Here is a 21,211-nt window from a genome sequence, read left to right as displayed (position 1 = left end):
TGTCTCCGTTTTCTGTGTCACTGCGGCGTCTTCGCTTCGCTCGCAGGTGAGGTGGGCCTCTACCTGCCCCCAGCAGCCAATCGGATCTCCTCTCCCCTCGACAGCAGCCAATCAGCGGGCAGACTCGCCCTCAGCCTCAATTGTTCCACTGTGAAAGAATTCAGAGCCACAAAGTTGACCGGCTGCCATTAAAAGAGAGTCAAGGCAAATATCGCAATGCGCCGCAGTATGACACGCTGATGTTTGTCACCGTAATCTACGTGTAAAGTGAGCGAGAGAGACGCAGAGGGATTGGCTGCTGCCTTACCTGCCCAGGTGGAAGGAGCGGAGGAGAGGCAAGCCAAACACAAACACAGGGAGAGAGAGAGAGGAGAGAGGGAGAGAGGGGCAGGGAGAAAAGAAGCGGGGCGAGAAAAAGTCGACTTACCTGTAGCCCAACTTCTGGCAACTCACTCTCACTCTATTACCTGCTCCGACTTGAAAGTCCAGTTTCACAAGGAAGAATCGTAGAGGAAGCTAAATATGTCACAGGAGACAGACAAGTAAGTGATCGAGCCAGAGGAGAGGATCTTTGCTGATTTCTACATGCGGGGGGGAGAAAGTTGTTCAAGTGTTTTCTTTTGAGTCTGTTATTAAAACGAAGCTGCTTTAAACCCGGGATTACCTTTGTTTAGGACACACACACTTTTTTTAAAAAAGAAAAAGAAATAAGGGGGGGTGTAAAATGGGGCTCGCGTACCGGTTTCGCTCCGTTTGGACTGTTTATGACAGATATGAAGCTGTTCTGGGGCCTGGAGGAGAAGCTGACAAGCTTGGCGCCGTGGATTTCATTAGAGGTGAATTCGCCATTTTTGACTAATGGGGAAAACCTTCAGGGTGCAAGGACTGTTTTTTTTTTTAACAATTTAATTAAAAATATACTTTTTTGTGCTGCTTTTGGATATCATTGAATCGTTTCCCTCCCTCCTCCTATTTAAGGCCTAGAGAGCGTGTTGGATCTGCCTGTGAATGGGAATAGTTTGTAAAGCCTGCTGGCCTCTTCTGTTGTTTTCTAACGGGATATACAAACTCCTTTATTTATTAACAATTTTTAAAGAAATCAACCTTTGGACTGCAGCGCTAAAATTTTAATAGAGTCGGAAGGATTTTGCTCTTGAAAAATAAAAATAAAAATTGTTATTTTTTCATTAAAAATCATAATAATATTAATAATGAAGACCAGATGTTACAGGTGTCCTGCTTTCTCCAAATCCAGTGTAATTTAAATTGTAAAATTTCATAGTGTCTAATATTGTTATAACAGGGATTAACTGCATTAATAATAATTTTATGCCTTATTTCGTTTACCTAGAGCCTTCCTAACATGATAATCAATTATTATTTCATCCATTGTCATCATTATTAAAAGTATATGTTGCAACAAATATGGCTGTCAAAGTGTGGCTGCCAGTAGTTGATTTTCCAGTCTCCCTGCAGAGCTGCTGTCTCCCGCATCAGTGGAAGCAGCAGGTGTCTGCCTCTATTTTGACACACAGCGTTAACATTTACTCAAACCCAGCAGATTAAAGCTCCAAAACTCCTAAACATCGCTCAGACGTCTGTTTTCTGGCGACCCTCTTTCACAATACAAGCTCGATCCAAAGGCAGGAGCATTATTTATTTGCAGCCGGGTAAAGAAAGCATGCCATCGTGCGTTTTTGTGTGATACAATATAAGGAAGACACAGTGGAGCTTCTCTTTTGCAGTTAGCCCTTTATTTTCTGTATAAAGGTTTGCATCACTGGTCGGAGGAGGGACGAATGTCAAATAGAGAAAGCGGATCTTTCATACACTTACACAGAGATGCATGAAAGAAAAAAATCCTCATTAATATTTCCTGTGTAAATGTCAAGAAGTGTAAAGCCAAATGAAAAATGGTCACTGTCAGACATGACAGGAGCTTTTCATTGTGCAAGTTGCCACATTCAGAGCCTTCCCTGTGATTGGCTGAGCTCAGAGAGATGTTGTGGCAACACTGTGTGTATTTAACTGGTCTCTGATCTGATCTTAAGTGAGCCTAAAGAGCAAAGAGGAAAACACACACAGAAAAACAGACAGGCGTGAACGCTGCTCTAGCTAATCAGTTCATCCATCACAGTTCAGCCTGGAAAATAACAGTTGTCATGTTTTTTTGATCGCCTACCAAAAAAAACTGTACATGTTTAAAACAGTGTTTAAATCCCTGTGCTTCTCAAGCAAACGTCTGGTAGTGGTGGTCCCCAACGAGAGGAGGGCGTACACCAGCGAGGATGAGGCGTGGCGGTCGTACCTGGAGAACCCGCTGACAGCCGCCACCAAGGCGATGATGAGCATCAACGGAGACGAGGACAGTGCCAACGCCCTGGGTCTGCTCTACGACTACTACAAGGTGCCCAAATCCCTCATAAAGAGCATCTGTTATCCTTCGCCTTTGATTCTTTCATGCATCTGTACCATTAATGAAACATTCAACATAGCAAAAGTGATAATGAACTCGGTGTGTGTGCAAGTACGCCCTGTCTGAAAGCTCTAAACATTCTGTTTTAGACAGTTTTTCTACTGCTTGACGTTTATGATGTCACTGAGATCAGATATCCCCAATATGGTTATCTCAGCCACTCACCTGCTGATCAGAGGTTTTTGTTTGTGAGGGGCAGCCAATCAGAGGCTCCTCCCCTCTTTTTTTAATTAAAATGTAGCAGCATATTAATTAACATATTTTGGACATTTCCTTTCTATTTAAATTTGTCAAATAAATGAATTCAGACCACAATGACAACTGTTTTAACTGAACCGACTGAAACATTACACAGCACAGAGGTCTGACGTAAACAGGTGACAGGTCACAGCTCCTTTATAGGGCTGACCGAGAGTGACTCGACTGTCCTCCTTTTCCCTGTAGGTGCCCAAAGAAAAGAGACTTCTGCAACTTTCCAAAGCCACTGAAATTACAGAGGAACAGGAGAAGAGGTCAGTGAACACTCGTCTTGCTCGAAACACCATGAAAATATGCCCAACACGGTGGTCGACCTTTCCAGCAGCAGGTGGAAACAAACAAGGGCGCTCAGTGCAATAAAAGTAGAAAGTTAAAAAGATGAAAACTGTTTAATACGAAAAGCCATTTCTTCAAAAATTGCTTTCCGTTACATTAGTAGCAAGTCATCTAATCTAAGGTCGCAGTGATATGAGACAAACACCATGAGCATGAACGTGTGAAAATATCAGAGATCAGTGAGTCTTGTTTCACTCCAAGCACTGATACTGAAAGAAAGAAGCCCAGACTGGACTGAAGCCAATGAAAGGCTCCCGCTCCCTGAAGAAAAAAGAAGAATACAAAAGATGTGATGATATAATACGCTCCTGCTCTGCTGTTATCTACTTACTGATCTGTAAAAAGGGAAACATCGCCTCATTTCCATTTAGACAACATGCTGCGTGAGTGTTTAGAGAAACTGTGCCTGAAAGCATCATTACATTTATTTTATTATTATTTTTCAGCTCTTCAACGCTGACTTGCAAATTAGTGCTAACCTTTAAATGAAAGCAGCTTTTCATTGGAGTTTTCTTCTTCTACATAAACTTGCATGTGTTGTATTTTAGTGGTGAATGCATTTTTACATCTTAAAATATGAAAAAGGGACTTTTTTAAAGACCTGCATTAACCCTCTGTAACCATGTTTATTAGAGTTAAGCCAAAAAGCGACGCCCTGAAGTTAGAAAAACAGCAAAGAAGCACAAAATACAGTCGCAATGTGATTTTTCTGGGAATCGGCTAAGTCACTGCTGTGTATTCATATAAATTACAAAAATCTGCATTAAACATCATCAGATAATAATCAATGGTCTTGAGATCGCAGTTCATCAAATGCTTAGCCTTTTATGCTCTCCATGCAGGCTTTTTACCTGCATGCAACCAAAACCTGATTGTTCATAAACCAAAAAGCTTCCTGTAGTGCCAAAGCTTTTGCCTCCTGCAGACAGATTTTGCATATTCATATACAGATATCTATTTATAGTGAATGCATGTTTTACCTGTTTTATTCCATTTGTTGCTTTAGCGTACATCAAACTCAAACCCACAGTACAGAACCTTTCTTTTACAAAAACGAACATCAGTTTTAGGGCTAGTTATGATTAGTTTTTTTATTTTATTATTTTTTGTTCAGGCCGTAAAGAGAGCAGCAGATATTTACCTCCAGATGTAGCTCGCCCAATAATTTTACTATCTAATAGTTTGTGCGTTTCACAAGGAAATACATGTAATCCTATTAATTCCATGTTTTTAATCAGGCCGATGTTGCAGAACAACCCCAGCAGCCAAAGTGAGGTGGAGACGGTGGACAACCGCGTTCAGGTCCTCAAGTCCGTCCCCGTCAACCTGTCCCTGAACACTGAGCACCAGGAGGCCAAGCGGGAGCAGTTCAGCGGCTCGACGGAGTCGGGGGACGGAGGCTCTCCGGCTGTTGCCGTGGTGAAGGCCGAGGTATACGCGCCCGTCTTCATGCCAGGAGGAGGGTCTCACTACAGGGTGGAAGGAGAAGACTCGGCGCGGGTGATCTACGAACAGAGTCCGTATGAGGTGACCACGGTCAGTCACAACTCATACGCCAAAGACGACGAGCAGAGCCCGCCTGACAGTCCGTACGAAGAGGAACGAGACGCGGTGAGAATGGAAAGAGTGTGACATGAACAGACACTGATGAAGATAAACATAGAATTGGCTTCTTTTTACAGGAACACTGAACAAAAAAAGCACACTGTTGGTGTTAAACTTGTGGCGCATTGTAGTTTTTGTGCTGTTGATGCCAGTAAAAGCCAAAATCTACAAGATAATCAGTGAATATATCAACTGCCCAAAGCTACTCAGTAGACCAGAATGCAATGCAATGACAGGATCAGGTCTGCTTCTTTTCTTCTTTTTGCTGTGTTGTTATTATAATCCTATAAACCACCGCTGCATGAATGATGAGGTGCTAGAAGGCATGCCGGGAAGAGAAATAAAGCAGGCACTAAAATAGGAAATGTAACACGAGAGGACTGAAATGTCAGATGCTGATGATTTGTAACTGTATGCTGGACAGAGACTGATAAATGTGTAAATATGAATCACTCAGAGGTTAAAGGCTCACTACATTTGACCATCTGATGTGCTCCCTGTAGCTCGGAGGTCTCCAGCTGACCAGGACCTTCATGTCTTTCCACCTGCAGCATTGTTTGAGCAGTTCCTCTAAAATGTGCCTTTTTATTGAATAATTTCCTCTTTTTCTGTGTTTTTGTGCATTTTCAACAGAAGTACCACTCGCCTTCCTCTCTAGCCACAGATGACTTCTTATTTCATCAGGGGGGAATGTAAGTGACTCGAGCCCACCTGCTATCACAGTGGCTGTGGCGTAAATGTTCACATGCAGACCATTTTGTAACCAGAAGAGCCTTTCGGCGCTATTGTCATTTCCAGTCACGGGGCTCTCGATGTGTTTGTGTGTACAGCGACAGCTTCCAGTACACGCTGGACGCCACGCGCTCGCTGCGTCAGAAGCAGGGCGAAGGGCCGATGACCTACCTGAACAAAGGCCAGTTCTACGCTGTGACGCTCAACGAGCTCAGCGCCAACAAGCGCCTCCGACACCCCATCAGTAAAGTCCGGGTGAGCATGTCTGTCATGTCTTCTCTCCACATCCGTCTTTAATCTCACTGTTTCGGCATTATGACCTGTAGCAAGTAAAATTGCTAAAATAAAAAAATATAAACTCAGATGTTATGAATCGGATACTGCCCAGAAGAGTATGTGGAGATCAAAAACAGAGCAAACACAAAGGTAAGAAATTAAGGGGAATCTGTTGTTCTTTTCCTTGTTTTATGTGACTGGCTGCTGATCGTATTACACATTTCCAAACTCCCAAATGAGGTCACCATATGCAGGAGTAATCCCCGTGAGCTAAAAGGCTTCAAGCTCCTCCAAATGTTCACTTTTAAAGCGGATTTTCTGCTATTTTCTCTTTGTGGTGTCAATAAGAGTATTATCGCTAATGTAGTCATCTCAAGGCCCAGCTCTGGCTGCAGATGGAGAGTGCAGATAAACTCTCAGATTAAGATAGAGTCCAGTATGAAGTTGTGAAATAGCAAAGCATGTGCCTTTAACTTCATAGAATGTTTTTTTTTCATAGCTTGGCCATTATGATGTGAGCGTTTTGGCTAGGATAAGCAGGAAACAGTTAACCCTAATCACTCAAACAGAGTTAATTAAAACTTGGGTAAATTTTGAGGTGATCATCCCCTTTTTGTTGTTATATTGATGCAAATCTCTGGAAATAATCTGAGTCCAAAGTTACAAATAAAAGCCAAGCTGTAATAAGAAAATGAATGTCAGATTGGATTGGTGTTGTCTGACTCATAAGTCGTGTTAACTTTTTGTTTCCTGTCTCGTCTCCCTCCTCAGAGTGTGATCATGGTGGTGTTCAGTGAGGATAAGAACCGAGACGAGCAGCTTAAATACTGGAAGTACTGGCACTCCCGGCAGCACACGGCCAAACAGCGAGTCCTGGACATTGGTGAGATTTTCACTGCCTCCCTCCATCTTTTTTTCTTCATGTTCCTTCCCATGTTGAACAGATGAGTGAATGAAAACACACGAAGCAAAGGACAAGATGACACATTTATGCTGGAATGTGCTTAACCAATAAACACAGTATTGCTAAACTGAGAGCAAACAAGCCTCCACCCAGATGTCTGTCTGTGGCCGTACAGCTGCCCACCATCAGACAAGAGGCTGGGCCGCCGCACACACACACACACACCTGAGTCTCCTAATGTCTACGTATGTCTGAGACCCACCACTTAAATCCTCTAATCTCTTTCACATTACCTGGGAGACTGAGCAGAATACTAAATTGTGAAAAGAGAGAAAAACAATAATCCAAAGCAGGGTTCAACTTGAAGTTGTGAAACTCCGTCTCACAGCGTTTCCCACGGGTAAACGAGTTCTCATCTGAAGACTCGTAATCGTCACACTTTTGACCTTTTGTCTGCCGTCGATTTTCGGTTGATGCATTTGAATTTGAACCGTCTTTTTCTACGCCTTGTTGAATGAGTGTGTGTGAGAAGCGTGTAGGCGGTTTGCCTTTTGACAAGCTAGGGCCTGCTCGGAGAGCGGAGATGTCGAGGTATGTGGGAGAATTCGATGGGAGACGCACACACAGACATACGCAGCTTGTCGGGACAGGGAGAGGAATGCTAGCCACACTGTTACCTTAGCTGGTCGTGGTCTGTTGGAAGTAATTCTTCCCCAGTTTAGATCTTCATCTTAATTCTTATATTTATACAACCCGAGACAAGTCCCAATCAGCCTACAATTCACACACATCTTTACATCTGCCGGGATAGACGATCCCGAGGTTGCCAAACCCATTAACATTTTGGACTTCTTTCGTTTTTAGTCAAGAAAATATTGGTCAGTTTGCTCTCGGATGGGTAGATCCGCTGGAAGAACTGAACATTTTCAAAGACAGTTCTGTCAGGACCACTTTAGTGAACGTAGGCTCTAATCAGGGACAAAAGATATATGATTAATGCTGCTATTGTAGTCATAGAGAATTCAGGCCAATATTTAGCTTGAATATATCGAGTCACATTTAAATAATATGTTATGAGCTTTAACTTGTAGCATTTGTAATCTCTGTTCTTGATTTTTTTAAGCTGATTTTGTAATTGTTGTGCTCCATTTTTTTCTCCCTGGATTTGTGAATCTGTTCTGTTGTTGGTTTGTGTGATTGGGCCGGCATGCCCAGATTAAGTTAGGCAAGTAAGCACGACGTGGAGCAACAGTTTTCTGACAGTTGTTTAAGGTATAATAGTAAGATAAACATATAACCAAGAGTTCAACTGGAGGCTTGTTTTGTAGTTGCCAGTTTTGTGTGGAATAAATAACCTTTTTTCCTTTACATCCACCTTCCTTTTTATTACGTAATGACATGCAAGCTTCCTCCTGAAAAGCTTGGGTTAAAAGTTAGAGAAACCCCAGCAACTCCAACTTCACAATCCTAATGCACGTTAACATTAGTAAAACTGTAACACTAGAAATCTGTGCTCCCACTGCTATGTATTTGTGGCTTGCTTATTTAATGTGTCACAAATACACATGGAGCTCAAGAGCAAAACAAAGTCTGGACCCACAAAGGTCAGGAGTGACATCTCATTTCCGAGATAAAAGTATACACAGCAGGTTGGATATAGCATGGGGACAAGGAGCTAGGATGGAGGATGGGTTGCAAAGCAGCTTGCAGAGGCAGCAACTGACACTCAAAGCACTTTCTAGGATTCACATGGGCCAACTCAGGATCCAGTATCTTGGCATTAAATGTTTTCCTAAAGCCCTGTGGAAGATCCATTATTGACTTTTAGTCTTGTTTGTTTGGATTACTGTGTATTCAGGACAGAGGGAAAGTATAGTAGTCTCGATGATAAACAGAGCCTCCTGTTTCCTGACTGTGACCACGGATTTGAAAGTGATATGAGGCCTCTAATCAAAACATTTCTCAAAATGCTGAACTGTACTTCTAAAGGGATCTAGAGCCACTGTGCTACTGCTGTGACAGGGCACCCAGGCAATCATAGAAGATAAAACCTCAGTTTCCAAGAGGGCTCAGGGTTCAGATCCTGGATAGGACCCCACTTTGTCTAGACGAGTTCCCAGACTATGATGAGTGCAGAAATGATCACACAGCGGACGACAATAAAATAAGAGATTGTTATAACTGAATGAAACGAGAGATGAGCCACAAAGCTTAAATAAAAAAGAGGTAAACTAAAGGAAAAGCATGCTAATTTAGGTGTTAATGAGCCAACATAAGAGTTTCTGTCATCCAGGACTGCTTTGCCCAGGTGCACCAAATGTAGCTGTCTGCTTTTCTGGCCCATTCACAGACACATAGGAAAACACAGTTAAGCATTAACTGTCACATTGCAAAATGCAAGTAAGAGTTTATGACACATTTTATAATCCACATACATAAATAGTCTTCAGATAATTGCAAGAACTTGAATTCTGTCTCTTTGCTGCTGAAAAAGGTGTTTCAAATCTTAACATGATTACTTGGAGATTAAAAGTATTTTACTGCTGGTTTCATGTAATTACATGTGTGCGTCTGTTTGGAGGAAGTGTGGCAGCTTTTTCAGCCTGCATTTCTTTGACACCCTGTTTGGCATTTGCTAGTGTAATGAGTTTCTGTTATAGGTGTGCATATATGATACAAAGATAGTTATCATGTATCAACAGAGAGATGAGAGATATTATCTGCACACGGACACGCTCATCTTTCTACAAGTATACATTCATTAAAGATCATGCTGACAAACCAGGCCAGCGATGGAGGACGCTGGCCACCGTCGCTGCAGCTACAGCTCGAAGATATTCGGTGATCTGAGGTGAATAGTGAGTCGTGGGGGTTAGTGAGGATGAGGCTGGATCCGTCATGCCCCTGGGCAGCGTCACAGAATGGATCATTTGAATGGGCCTATTTAAAGTGGGCTGTTAGCAGATGGGCATGTTGCTGCTCGCCTTGCAGCTTTGTGCACCTGTTCAGAAAGCAGGAAGTATTGCTGTAACGGTGGTTAGGTTGAGGGAGGAGATGAGCAGTCACTGACAGACGAGGGCGGGGCGCATTGAACTGAGCAGTTCGCCCTAGATCACACTTGGATCTCATCCTCCCACATGAAGATTTTTATTCCAAGGCTATTTCTTGGAGATGATGGATGGCGCCATTTTACACTTTACTTAGTGGCAAAAAATTGCACGATAGGCAATGCTTTCTTCATTATCTGCATATTTGTGGCGTTCCTTCCGAATAACGATGGGCCACATGAGCACAAATCTCTCCACAGTTTTACAGTCTAAATCCTCAAAATGAAGGGAAGCATGAAATCTCTTTGCTAAACTAGACAGATGTAAATTCATTCTTACAGTAATGATAGTCATGATTCACTCTTTACATTGAAATAAAATCCCAGGCCACATATGAGTCATTATGCCAGCATACCACAGCCCTGCAAGTCCATCCTGTTTGTAAGTCTGAGGTCAACAATATGAATCTGCAGTCATCTGACTGGCTTTTAATGTGGTCCTCTGAGGCCAATAGTCTTCTGTGTTTCCTCCTGCTGCCTTTGAAGCCCGAGACTCTGTTTGCTCTTGCAGATAAGGCTTTATCTCACAAAAGTGAAGCGTGTCATTTCATTGCTTATCTTAAACAACAATAGCTACCTGCTTTTATTGACCGGTTTGAGGGGCGGTATGACTGTTTGCTGAGGAACTCATACTTGAAATCAACCATGTCCCCATGTGTCCCCACAGCTGATTACAAGGAGAGCTTCAACACGATCAGCAACATTGAAGAAATCGCCTACAACGCCATCTCCTTCACCTGGGATGTGAACGAAGAGGCCAAGGTAAAAATTTATTACCGCTGTGTGTGTGTGTGTGTGTAGGTAATAGATGCCATTGTAGTTTTCCCAGAAACTACTCCATAGTATTTACTCTTGCTGGAGGCGTGTTGAAAATAAGAAAAAGCAGTGGGACAGGTTTTTTGAGCTGATTCAGTTGTTGGCAAACAAGAGCACTTTCGAATGTGATGCAAGCACCTGCCTGACCCGTAGGCATCACTAACGCTCTTGCGCTCGTTTTGAAATCGACGATTGATTCCTAAAACATTAGCAAATGGTTTCTGCCGCTGTGATCAGAGTGGTTTTGACTGCGCGTCATAAAACTGCCGGGCAGTGTTGCGTAGCTTTGCTCTGTTTGTCCTCCTTTGTGGCCACTCCTTAAACGAAGCCCCGCCGGTGTTTGAACTCTAGAGTGCCCCCAAGGGCCAACACACACACCAGTCTCCGTCCCCACCCTCTGTTGTTTGTTTTGCCCTCATTTCTGTGTGAGCACCAGCGACTGTGTGAATCACTCCGTGTTGTGTGCCTCTTTCATTGTAATAGCAGCCTGGGGACAAAGACAGTGCTGGAGAAAATGCAAGCTCACTTCTCTGGATAAATATTTGCTCTGTCTTTTCATCTTTTTCTGTGTTTCTTTCCTTCTGTCACTCTTTTTGCCTCTCTGAATCTGCGCGACTATTGAGCCCGAACATATGCATGTTCAACCACGGAAACAGGTGTACTGCCCTGCTAGTTCAGTGTATTTGCTCTTCTCTGTCAGGACTAAAAGAAAACCAGGAGGACTTTAAAGAGACAGAGTCTTTTTCACTTCCATGATATGTTTTTACACGCCTTTTTTATGCCTGATAGCAAGCTGAAAAACACTACCTGTAAAATGAATAAGATGTAAGGCAATAAAGAGGAACACAACACCCAGAGGCTGAGCCTCAATTAAACACAATAGAACTATTTTCAGAGTAAAGCGCAAATGATATGGTGTACACGCCTGGAACGGAGGTTCCTGCTTTAAGTCCTTTTTATTTGAAGAAAAACTTATATCAGGGGCCACTTTAGTCAAAAGAAGATTACAACTGTTGTACTGTTCTTTTGTGTAAAGCCTAAAGAGACCAAAACAGCTGCAAAACCCAGAACAACAGTTGTGACATCAGACACAGCAGAAGAAGGAGGGGCTTGGGTGGTGGTGGGTTGCAAAGTGGCTTGCAGATGCAATGTTTAAATAGTGGGCCCTGTATAGTGTCAGCATGTCCTTTGACATTGTTGATTTGACTCATCAGCAGTGGAAAATATGAAATATTAAGAGTTATCGTCCTTCTTTTATTGAGTTGTATTCAGAAGTCACAGTTCTGTCAGCAGTTTTTGTCCCAGTTTTGAGAGATTTGTTTCTATTTGTTTCCATTCAGTTTAACCTTTGCTTTTAGTCACAGGTTAGGTGCAGATAGCAAAAACTCCTTGGTTAGATTTAAGAAGAGATTGTGGTTTGGGTTACAATATGGTTGTTTACACCATTATCCCTGAAGACTGAAAAATGATGCCTGCCCAGTGACACCCAAGGTTGTTTGCAAGAATCACCTTGTAATGAGTTGAGAGTAACATACCTGTTTCACTATCTTCTAATGCCTGTGGGTCACGGTACCGAAACCTAAAGACACCTTGCGTCTTTACTGTCTTAACAGCTTTGTTAAAACAGTAAAGCAGTATTTGATAATAATTTATTTAGTATTTTAAACTGGTAATGGAGTTTTGTATTGCATCATAAGTAGAAACCAGATAGAGTGCACAGCACAAGTTCCCATGTAATATTTTATTTTCATTTTATGAGGCCGAGTAATCTTCCCACATATCACTAAAGTACATGAGTGGAATTGAGTCATCTCAAGGATTTAAGCTGGTAGTCTTCCAACAGGGTGCTGTTGAGAAACAGTTACTCGATCTTTATCAATTTTTTTCTTTTCTTTTTAGCAGCTCACCTTGCTGTCATGTATTCATAAACGGGTGGTGCAGTTAACAGTTGTAGCTTTGGTGTTTAATAGAAAAGAGTATCAAAATTCACAGAAGCACAAATCAGAGAAAATAAAAGTGAGAGAAGTACTGCAGAGCAGAGAATAATAAAAGAATGGCGCTTTAGCATTGACCCTGCCTCTTCTCCACAGGCTTTCCTCTTGGCTGCTGTGGCTAATGGAGTTTTTATGGTTCAAGTTAATGACCAACCTCCTTGGCTTTTGTTGTAGTGCGCATTTATAACACAGACCAAAGATTGATGGCGATGTGTGCCGAGGCTTGACGAACAAGAAAAGCAGAAACATAACAGAGTTTTTCTTTCTAAATGATGGGAACACCACCACATGAAAAAGAAAACAGTTTCTCGCTGATCTGTTATCTCTGTACTTTTGATTTTTATCTGCTGAGAAGAAAACACATCACAGGTGAAAGGAATTTTGTTTGTTAGACACTTAACAGCCAAGTGTCTGTCAAAAAAGGGGGGAAAAGGCTCCCACTGGCTAACTAAAGGTGTTTCAAACTCAAATGTTCTCTACGTATACCGAACATTTGAGTTTGAAAATTAAAACATACTGGATCACTTTGGGACTTAAATATGGACAGACTCTACAAGGGGCTGGAAACATTCCTCAGAGATTTAGATTCATATTGAAATGATAGCATCACATAGTTGCTGCACGTTTGCTGGCTGCACGTCCATGATGTGAATCTCTCATTTCACAACATCCCAAAGGTGCTCTGTTGGATTGAGACGTGATGGCTGTGGCCATCAGAGTACATCTGAGCTCACTGGGGTGATCTAAGATTTTACGTGCTATCCTTCTGGAAGCACCAATTAGAAGATGGGTACATTCTTCCAATCTTCCAGAGGACAATTTTGGTCATCCTTGATGAATTTTCTGTTCTCAGCTGACAGAAGTGTCACCCAGTGTGGTCTTCTGCTGCTGTAGCCCATTCAGAGATGCTCTTCTGCATACCTTGGTTGTAAAGATAGTTATTTGAGTTAGTGATGCCATCCTGTCAAGCCTAGAGATGATTGTGTGGGAAAATACCAGTAAATCCATTTCTGAAATACTGTCTGACACCTGTCTGATGCTGGTTGTCTTGACCATGTCTGCATGCATAAATGAACTGAGTTGCTGCAATGTGATTGGCCATTTGGATATTTGTGTTAAAGAGCAGCGTATCTAACAAAGTGAGGAGTGAGTGTATTTTTATTCCTAAATTGCAGAGTTAAAGTATTTTAACATTTCCACCTCTCCTTCCTTGTTCTGTGTCCCTGAAGATCTTCATCACAGTGAACTGCCTGAGCACAGACTTCTCGTCTCAGAAGGGGGTGAAGGGTCTTCCTCTGATGATCCAGATCGACACTTACAGCTACAACAACCGCAGCAACAGGCCGCTGCACAGGGCCTACTCACAGATCAAGGTCTTCTGTGACAAGGTGATATACCGCTTCTTCTGTATTTCTTTATATATGGAGTCCTTTAGCCAAAACCAAATGCGCCTTATTTGTTTAGTAAGTTTGATTATTCTTATTTTCTTGACTCATTAATTTCTCAGGAGAGATTTTAAAGGGACAGTCCACTCCAATCGCACATGTGCATGTTTAATCTCTGGCCTATAATGCTGTTTTTGTCCATCTAGATTGTTTTGGTGTGAGTTGCCCAGTTATGGAGATATCAGGTGTCTGCCTTCTCTTGAATACAATGGATATAAAAATGCACTTGCCTTGTGTTACTCAGGGTGACAATAAATACCCTGAAAAACTCTTTTCATGAACTGTGGCCTGTTTACTTTTAAAAAACTCATTAATCTTTGTTGTGAGCTGTTTCTTTAATAGTTAAAGGCGCCTAAAATGCGTGACTTTAAGAAGTTGTAGTTTAAAGGACTATAAATGAAGTTTGTGCCCTAATTTTCTGTACAGATTACATAACAGCTCAAACAGTGAACTAAGCTCAGAAGCTTGAACAGAAATACGCTACTGTGAGTTTAACTGCTGTCTGGTTTTGTCTCAGTTCATGTGGCATTGACGCAAAGTCATTAAGTTGAAGTTACTTGTGTGTTCTGAGCTGCTGGGAGTTACCAGTAAGAGGTGCACTCACTGTAAAATATTCAGACAGGTAGCTGCAGTGAGGCAGTTATATCATGACATCAGTCCTCCCTCTAGTGGTCAGCTTATGCATCCTCTGCACAAAATGAAGCTTACACACACACACACACACACACACACACAGATGTATTTTTTTTCTGAGGCTTGTTCGTATACACAAATTGATGTCTCTTTTCTTTTTGTTTCCAGGGAGCTGAGAGGAAAATAAGGGACGAGGAGAGAAAACTGTTACGCAAGAAGTCGAAAGGTACGAGCCACGTGAGAAATAATTTAGTTTTCAATGAAAATGAAAAAATAATCAGAGAAAATTATAGCTCCAGGGTTCAGTTTGAGGCTTGCAAATCACTGTGAATATATCTATATCTATCTATAATAATTGTTGCCATTCATATTCTGCTTTTTTCATTTGGACTTATCTCCAGGGAAAGACGGAGGCGTCGGGGTGATAAGTGTCACCAAGAAGTCCGACACCACCTATTTCAAGACCATGACTGACTTGGATGCCCAGCCTGTGCTCTTCATCCCCGATGTTCACTTTGGAAACCTGCAGAGAGCCGGACAGGTAGGTCACCTCTTCTTCTTCTTCTTTTTTTAAAGAAAAAAAGCAAACTTTGTATTTTTGCAAAAATGTAACCCAAAATATCTGAATTTCACACACATTCTAAGAGTAGATAAAGAGAGCCTCAACTCAGTAGGTGGCAACATGAAGGGGGAAACACAATGGGATAAACAAAGACCTATTAAGAAAACTGGATAAAAGGAACAAATAATGGCGCGCCTGCAGAGCCTACAGGCTGAGAGGAAGCTTACCTCGAGTCTGTCTTTGGCAGAATTAAACAAAAGAGATGAAAATATATGAAAATGTTCAGTCATTAATATTATCTGTGAGTGGTGAAAGTATGTGAACCTTGAGGATTAGCAGGTGAAATGAGAATCGGGCGTGGAGTGAAATCATGTTTTAGCGAGCAAGGATCAAAGTCTGGTCCTTATAATATTGTGGAGGAGGTGTAGGAGGTGGCATGAGCAAACAAGACCTATGAAAAAGGGTTGTTGTTGCTCATACGGCTGGAAAAGGTTACAGAAGCGTCTCTGAAGAGTTTTAACTCCATCAGTCTACAGTCAGACACAAATAAAGACTCGGTGGATTCATAAAAATCACTCCAGATGTGTAACAGCTGTAGCACAAGACTGAAAAACAAAGGTGTACACAGGAAGGCTACAAGAGAACGCTACTGCTGTCCATCTGCTCTTGGCCAGAGGAGCCCAAAATAAAGTTTAAGGGTATAAATAAGACGCATTATGTTTGGAGAAATGAAAACACTGAATCCAAACACGCAAGAATTCAACATCATTCTTCGATATTTTGCCGCATCTGTGCACAGAAGGATGAAACAATGAATTTTGAATTATAGCAGCAAATTATAATTATAAATTATACAATCAAAGAAGAATAAAATGAACCTGCTTTCTGGAAGTCATGGGGGAAGCAGGAGAAGCGCAGTATTCCAGACATCCTTTTCTCCAGCAACACTTCCCAGTATTTCCTGGGGGAACCTGGGGCATTCCCAGGGTTGACGAGATATACAGGGTGTATCAAAAAGAATAATCCGATTTCAAAGTGCTTTCATTCCTCAGCCATTTAACCAGTAACGATCAAAACACGTACTCTTTGCTGGGGAAGCAGAACAGCAGCCGTGACTCCAGACATACTTGCATGAGACGAGTTTGACTATTGTATGGACATATGCTGTGTGTGGAATGGGACACATTACACATTTGCACGTAAAACTTTTCATTCAGCATGGATTTTAAAATTTACTCTAAGATACACCACCCTGTATAGTAGTGTTACGGCCCCTGGCCTTGCAGGAAGTGGGCCGGCCCAGCCTCCATGCACATGAAAATCATTTGGGGTGGCTGTAGCTCAGGAGGTAGAGCAGGTCATCCGTTAACTGGAAGGCTGGTGGTTTAGATCCCTGGTTGCTTCAGTCTGATGCATCCATCGGAATATGAATCTGTGTGAATCCTAGATAGAAGAAGGGCTTGTGTGAATGAGCAGGTTGTGTAAAGTCCTTTGACTTTAGAAAAGCTATATAAGAACCAGATGGTTCACCAGTTGTTGCCTTTAGAATCTCATCCAAACCTGTTCCCTTGCTACTGGGCAGCTTCTTAACTTCCCCAGCGACCTCTGCCATTGTAAAAGTCTTCCTTCTTCACAGAGGACCTTTTGCAGGGTTTAGGAGTTCCTTGGTCAGAGGTTCTCCTCCCAAACCAAACACGGCTTGAGCCAAGCCCTGCTATCCAAGTCCTAAAAGTTCCTAATCCAGTAGAAATCTTGTGTAAGGACCTCAAATCTCCAGTTTATATTCAGAAATCCATCAACATCGTAGAGTTAAATATCCTCTGAGCATTACACTTGATGAGTTACCTCAAACACGGGGTGAAGCCATCCTAGAAGGTTCACATACATATCCCCACAGAAATCTGTACTACTCAAGAAGTTTCTCCAAAAACAACCGAGCAAAATATTCTCATCTCATTGGTTTAACTGTTTTTTTAGGAGCCATGTAAATCGTATATGTGCAGAAATATAGAAAATTCCAAAGACTTTTAGATTTATTTCTGCCTGTTTTTATATTTCCATAATATTTCTACCACTAATACCTAACGCTTCCTTTTCAGGTGTTTACCTTCAACACAGAGGAGATAGAGAGAGAAGGGTGAGTACGCGTCAACACGAAGCTCCTGTTTTCATACAAATATAAGGCATGCAAATGAAAGCAGTTGAAGATAACCGCCTCGGGCAGGGGAAGTGCACATCACTGCAATGGAAAAAAGAAGACGTGCTTGCGCTTGACCTGACGCTGTTCTGTGTTTACAGGAGTGTGGTGGTGAAGAGGATGTTCAGGTCGTCAGATGAAGATCTGTGCCCGTCTCCTCACAAGCAGATCAAAGAGGAGACGCACAAGAGAGGTACGAGCGCGGCCGCCTTCTCCTACACCTGGACGTCATCTCTTCTGTCTTCTTTAAGTGACCTTCCAGAAATGACAAAGTCCAGGAAGGAGAGCAGGGAAATACGCAAGAGAGCTTGACATTTCTAATGATTAACGATGCAATTTATAACAAATCAGGCCCGAGAAAGGGATACACCGTGCCCAGATCCTTTTCCATCCAGATATTTTCCATCATACGTACTACAAGCAGCACTATTTACGCTTAATAACAATTCAATCATTTTGATTTAACTGATTATTTGGATAAGCGACATGAAACCGTTCTCAGAAGCATCTATGATTTGTCTTGCTGGGTAATCTTCTGTATGTTAGCAGATAGAGGTACATTTAGCAGCTGTTCTGGAGCTTCACAGATGCTTACGTTTCCATTTCTTCCAAGCACTTCTTCTTCTGTGAGACTGAAAGTTCATTCCTTGCAAGGTTCACTGAGTCACACCACCTCCTTTTGCAGCCTCCCGGCTGTTATGAAACTGCATTTTTCAGTTTTCCGATCGCTTATTTAGTCTGTAAAATGTCACAAAAACAAAATGTGTTTGTGTGACCCCGAAGGACTGTTGACATCAGATGAAAAGCAGTAAAAGGATTTATAAATGGTTGCTGATTAGTTTTATGAATGTCACAAACACAATACCTCTAAGTGCTTCCCTCTGTGCGCTCCAATCATAGGCACATTATTATGTATATAAAGTAAAAGGTGGCCTGCTCTCCTCCCTCTTGTCTGCAGTGCTGCTGTATGTCAGAAAGGAGACAGACGAGGTGTTCGACGCTCTGATGCTGAAGTCTCCCACGCTCAGAGGCCTGATGGATGCTGTGAGTGATGCCTCTCTGTTTGTACGTGGGAACTAATGTCAAAGGCACAGTTTGTTTGCAGCCCGAGCGCCTGTTCATAAGCTGCTTTTTTATTTTTGCTTCTTTTCTGTTTTTTTGTCTCATCGGTAGATATCAGAGAAATACGGCGTGCCCACAGAGAGGATAGCCAAGGTGTACAAGAAAAGTAAGAAAGGGTGAGTGAGACAAAGAAAAGGAAGAGAAAACTAACTTGGAGCTTGAACTTTTTGCACACGAAATCAAACTTTTGCTGTTTTTGCGGCAGGATCCTGGTGAACATGGACGATAACATCATTGAGCACTACTCCAACGAAGACACCTTCATCCTCAGCATCGAGAGCTACGCAGACGCCTTCAAGATCATGCTGACGGAGATTTGACAGCTTATTAACTGACTCAAGAGACCGTGGGGAAAAAAAATCAAAAGAGACGCTGTGACTGGTTGATAAGCTGACTGGCATTACTGGAGACAGTCCACTGGAGCTGTACAGATGCTTTGAGGTCAACGTGGAAACACTTGACCTCTCCCACACTGTTACACTATGAAGCAAATTGCATTTCCTGATTGTTTTGTTGAAAGGACGTTCCTATGAACTGGTTTGGGGTGAAATGATGGACCACAGATTCATGTTCTCCAGTTTTACAGCATGTTTGTTTTGTATAAAAGAATATGTATGCTTATCCTCATTCTGTACAGATCTTATGTTGCCAAATAACACATCAGGAATAGACTTGTGAAATGCCTGATGCACTGTATGTAGCCGCAGCTTGAATTAGTTTACCCCAAGTAATTTAGTAGCTTTGCATGCTGGCCTTTTTTTTGTTAGATGTTATTTATTAATGCTTTAATGAGATTTAAAATTTCTTCAGCAATTTATCCAAGAATTTCAAGTGCTACATTTTAGTGACTTTTAACTAGTACTCTTTAACAGTACTCGTTAAGTTTTAAAATGTCATATCCCTTCATTTCAGCCATGTTGTAGTATTTACAGGTCAAAATAAATATGATTTCTAGTCCTAAATGAGAATAACATTTGAAGACTACAAACATAATCTCACTGGAGACAAGCGATATGCTGTTGTTGTTTGCAACTCAAGTGGTTGGTTGTGTTGAAAAATTAATAAAGATATGGCGATATCATTTTTTGGCAAAACTGTGATTAGCAGTCTGTGAGTTAAATGGTAGCATGCTCACTAGTACACAAGGAAAGACTGTTAGACTAAACATAGAAAAGTCTGGTTGCCAAACTAATAAATTACATATACAAGTGTGTTTTCTTTGTGCATTTGAAAGCAGCTCAACATTAAACACAATGAATACAACTGGAGTTAAAGACAGCAGCTAGAGCTGTACTATGCTAGGGTAGGCTTATTTTTATCAAACTTGTTAAACCATTTGGTTTTGCAGTTTGAAAAAATTGTATATATTAAAACTTTAAACATTTAGGTGAGTTGTCTACATTTGAACAAATATTATTTGTAATTTAGGGGATGTAATTTGGAATGTTAGTATGCTAACATTTTCCAGTTAGCGCGGTACACTAGCTAGCTAAAGCCAGTGAGAGTTTATTTTATTAAAATAATATTTCACCTTTCACCTGCTAGTTTATTCACAAGGGATCACTAAAGCAACTATGTTTCGCACTTCATTCTTACTACTGTTTTTAATGTAATCCCAAAGGGATTTGTTTCTCCTCCCAGGATTGATCTAGGCATTTTCTTTTAACTTGTTCAGTGAATGTATAAACTATAATGTAGAGCCACTGATATTTTTTATAAAATATTTAGTTCAACTTTTGTTCTCAGAGAGGCTCCAAATGTAACTGAGTTTCATTGCAGTTTCATAACAGCTAAGAAGCTATTCAAGATCTTGCTGTGACTTGGTGAACAGTTTTCATGAATATGCTTTCAGTTTAACAGAAGTCCTTACAGTGAATGGGGTCTTGAACACAGTGTGCCGGGACCAGGCTGTTCTTGGTGAGTATTGTTAGTTCCAACCGCCTGGGCAGCCGAATGTTGGCAAGGCAAGGTGGCTGTTAGGCCAGCAAGACTTTGAATCTCCATAAATATCAGAGCACTTTTGCAAATGGCTAGCTTGACAATTCCAAGAGATATTTAAAGGTCACACCACTACATTGTCACCTAAAAACAAATCGTGAAAGTATATTTGGTAACATAGAAAGACAAAAAAATCACATATAGTTTGTAGTACTTTCTGCCACCATTGTGATTTAATTCAGAATGCATTCTGGGATAACTGGCTACCTGATGTCTTCTGCTTTAGTCTTTTATTTGGGATCTGTTTACCTTTACTTGCTGTGCAGGGTACCAGCATGTTAGGGTCTGTTGATGAATTGCAGTGACAGTTTATTTCATGATGCATTGTAATTTCTATTAATTATTTCATTTTGGCATTAGTATTGGCACCTATCAGGTATGCTAGCATGCCATTTTCTCATAGCATATCACCATGTTAACCTTTACCAATTAGCACTAAACACAAACCACACACTAAAACTAATAAATTGGTTGGAGTCATTCTGTTTCCCCATTTTACATCACCAATAAATATTGCACACAGTGGAAACATGATAAAGGGCCCTCTGTTCAAACCTCCAAAACAGGAGTGGTTTTACAAATGAAGGCCATTTTTGTCATTCCTCATCTTTTCTGTTGTTGTTGTTTTTTTTTTTGTTTTTTTTTTTTTACTAGCTTTGTATTTGGCTAGGATCTGTGTTACTAGTAGTAGCATGAGGCCATACCTGGACCCTACCAAAGGCTGCACCGGCAGTCCTCTAGAAAAAGTTAC

General features: G+C 41.5%; 1 protein-coding gene across 2 annotated transcripts; it reads left to right on the top strand.

Annotated features, from left to right (window-relative positions):
- Nucleotides 1-170: 170 nt before the first annotated feature.
- Nucleotides 171-19,562, top strand: grhl2b (grainyhead-like transcription factor 2b). Of its 2 annotated transcripts, none has more exons than XM_031742574.2 (16): nucleotides 171-542; nucleotides 2,236-2,407; nucleotides 2,921-2,988; nucleotides 4,309-4,681; nucleotides 5,309-5,367; nucleotides 5,506-5,662; nucleotides 6,455-6,566; nucleotides 10,361-10,455; nucleotides 13,733-13,891; nucleotides 14,750-14,807; nucleotides 14,983-15,122; nucleotides 17,243-17,280; nucleotides 17,442-17,533; nucleotides 18,299-18,384; nucleotides 18,514-18,578; nucleotides 18,668-19,562. In XM_031742574.2, the coding sequence occupies exons 1-16, from the start codon at nucleotides 523-525 to the stop codon at nucleotides 18,780-18,782; spliced, it is 1,809 nt and encodes a 602-aa protein (XP_031598434.1). In that variant the 5' UTR covers nucleotides 171-522; the 3' UTR covers nucleotides 18,783-19,562. The 2 variants fall into 2 exon arrangements, with proteins under 2 accessions (XP_031598434.1, XP_039461492.1); XM_039605558.1 differs by lacking the exon at nucleotides 171-542 and adding an exon at nucleotides 566-836.
- Nucleotides 19,563-21,211: the final 1,649 nt, after the last annotated feature.

This window comes from Oreochromis aureus, linkage group 22 (assembly GCF_013358895.1).
Source record: "Oreochromis aureus strain Israel breed Guangdong linkage group 22, ZZ_aureus, whole genome shotgun sequence".
NCBI classification, from domain to species: Eukaryota; Metazoa; Chordata; class Actinopteri; order Cichliformes; family Cichlidae; genus Oreochromis; species Oreochromis aureus.
This window is presented reverse-complemented; position numbering and strand designations above follow the sequence as displayed.

Coding starts and splice junctions, on each gene's coding strand:
- grhl2b (XM_031742574.2), top strand. CDS start 523: ATGTCACAGGAGACAGACAA. Junction 14,808..14,982: donor GTTACGCAAGAAGTCGAAAG/GTACGAGCCACG, acceptor ACTTATCTCCAG/GGAAAGACGGAGGCGTCGGG. Junction 18,385..18,513: donor TCAGAGGCCTGATGGATGCT/GTGAGTGATGCC, acceptor TCTCATCGGTAG/ATATCAGAGAAATACGGCGT.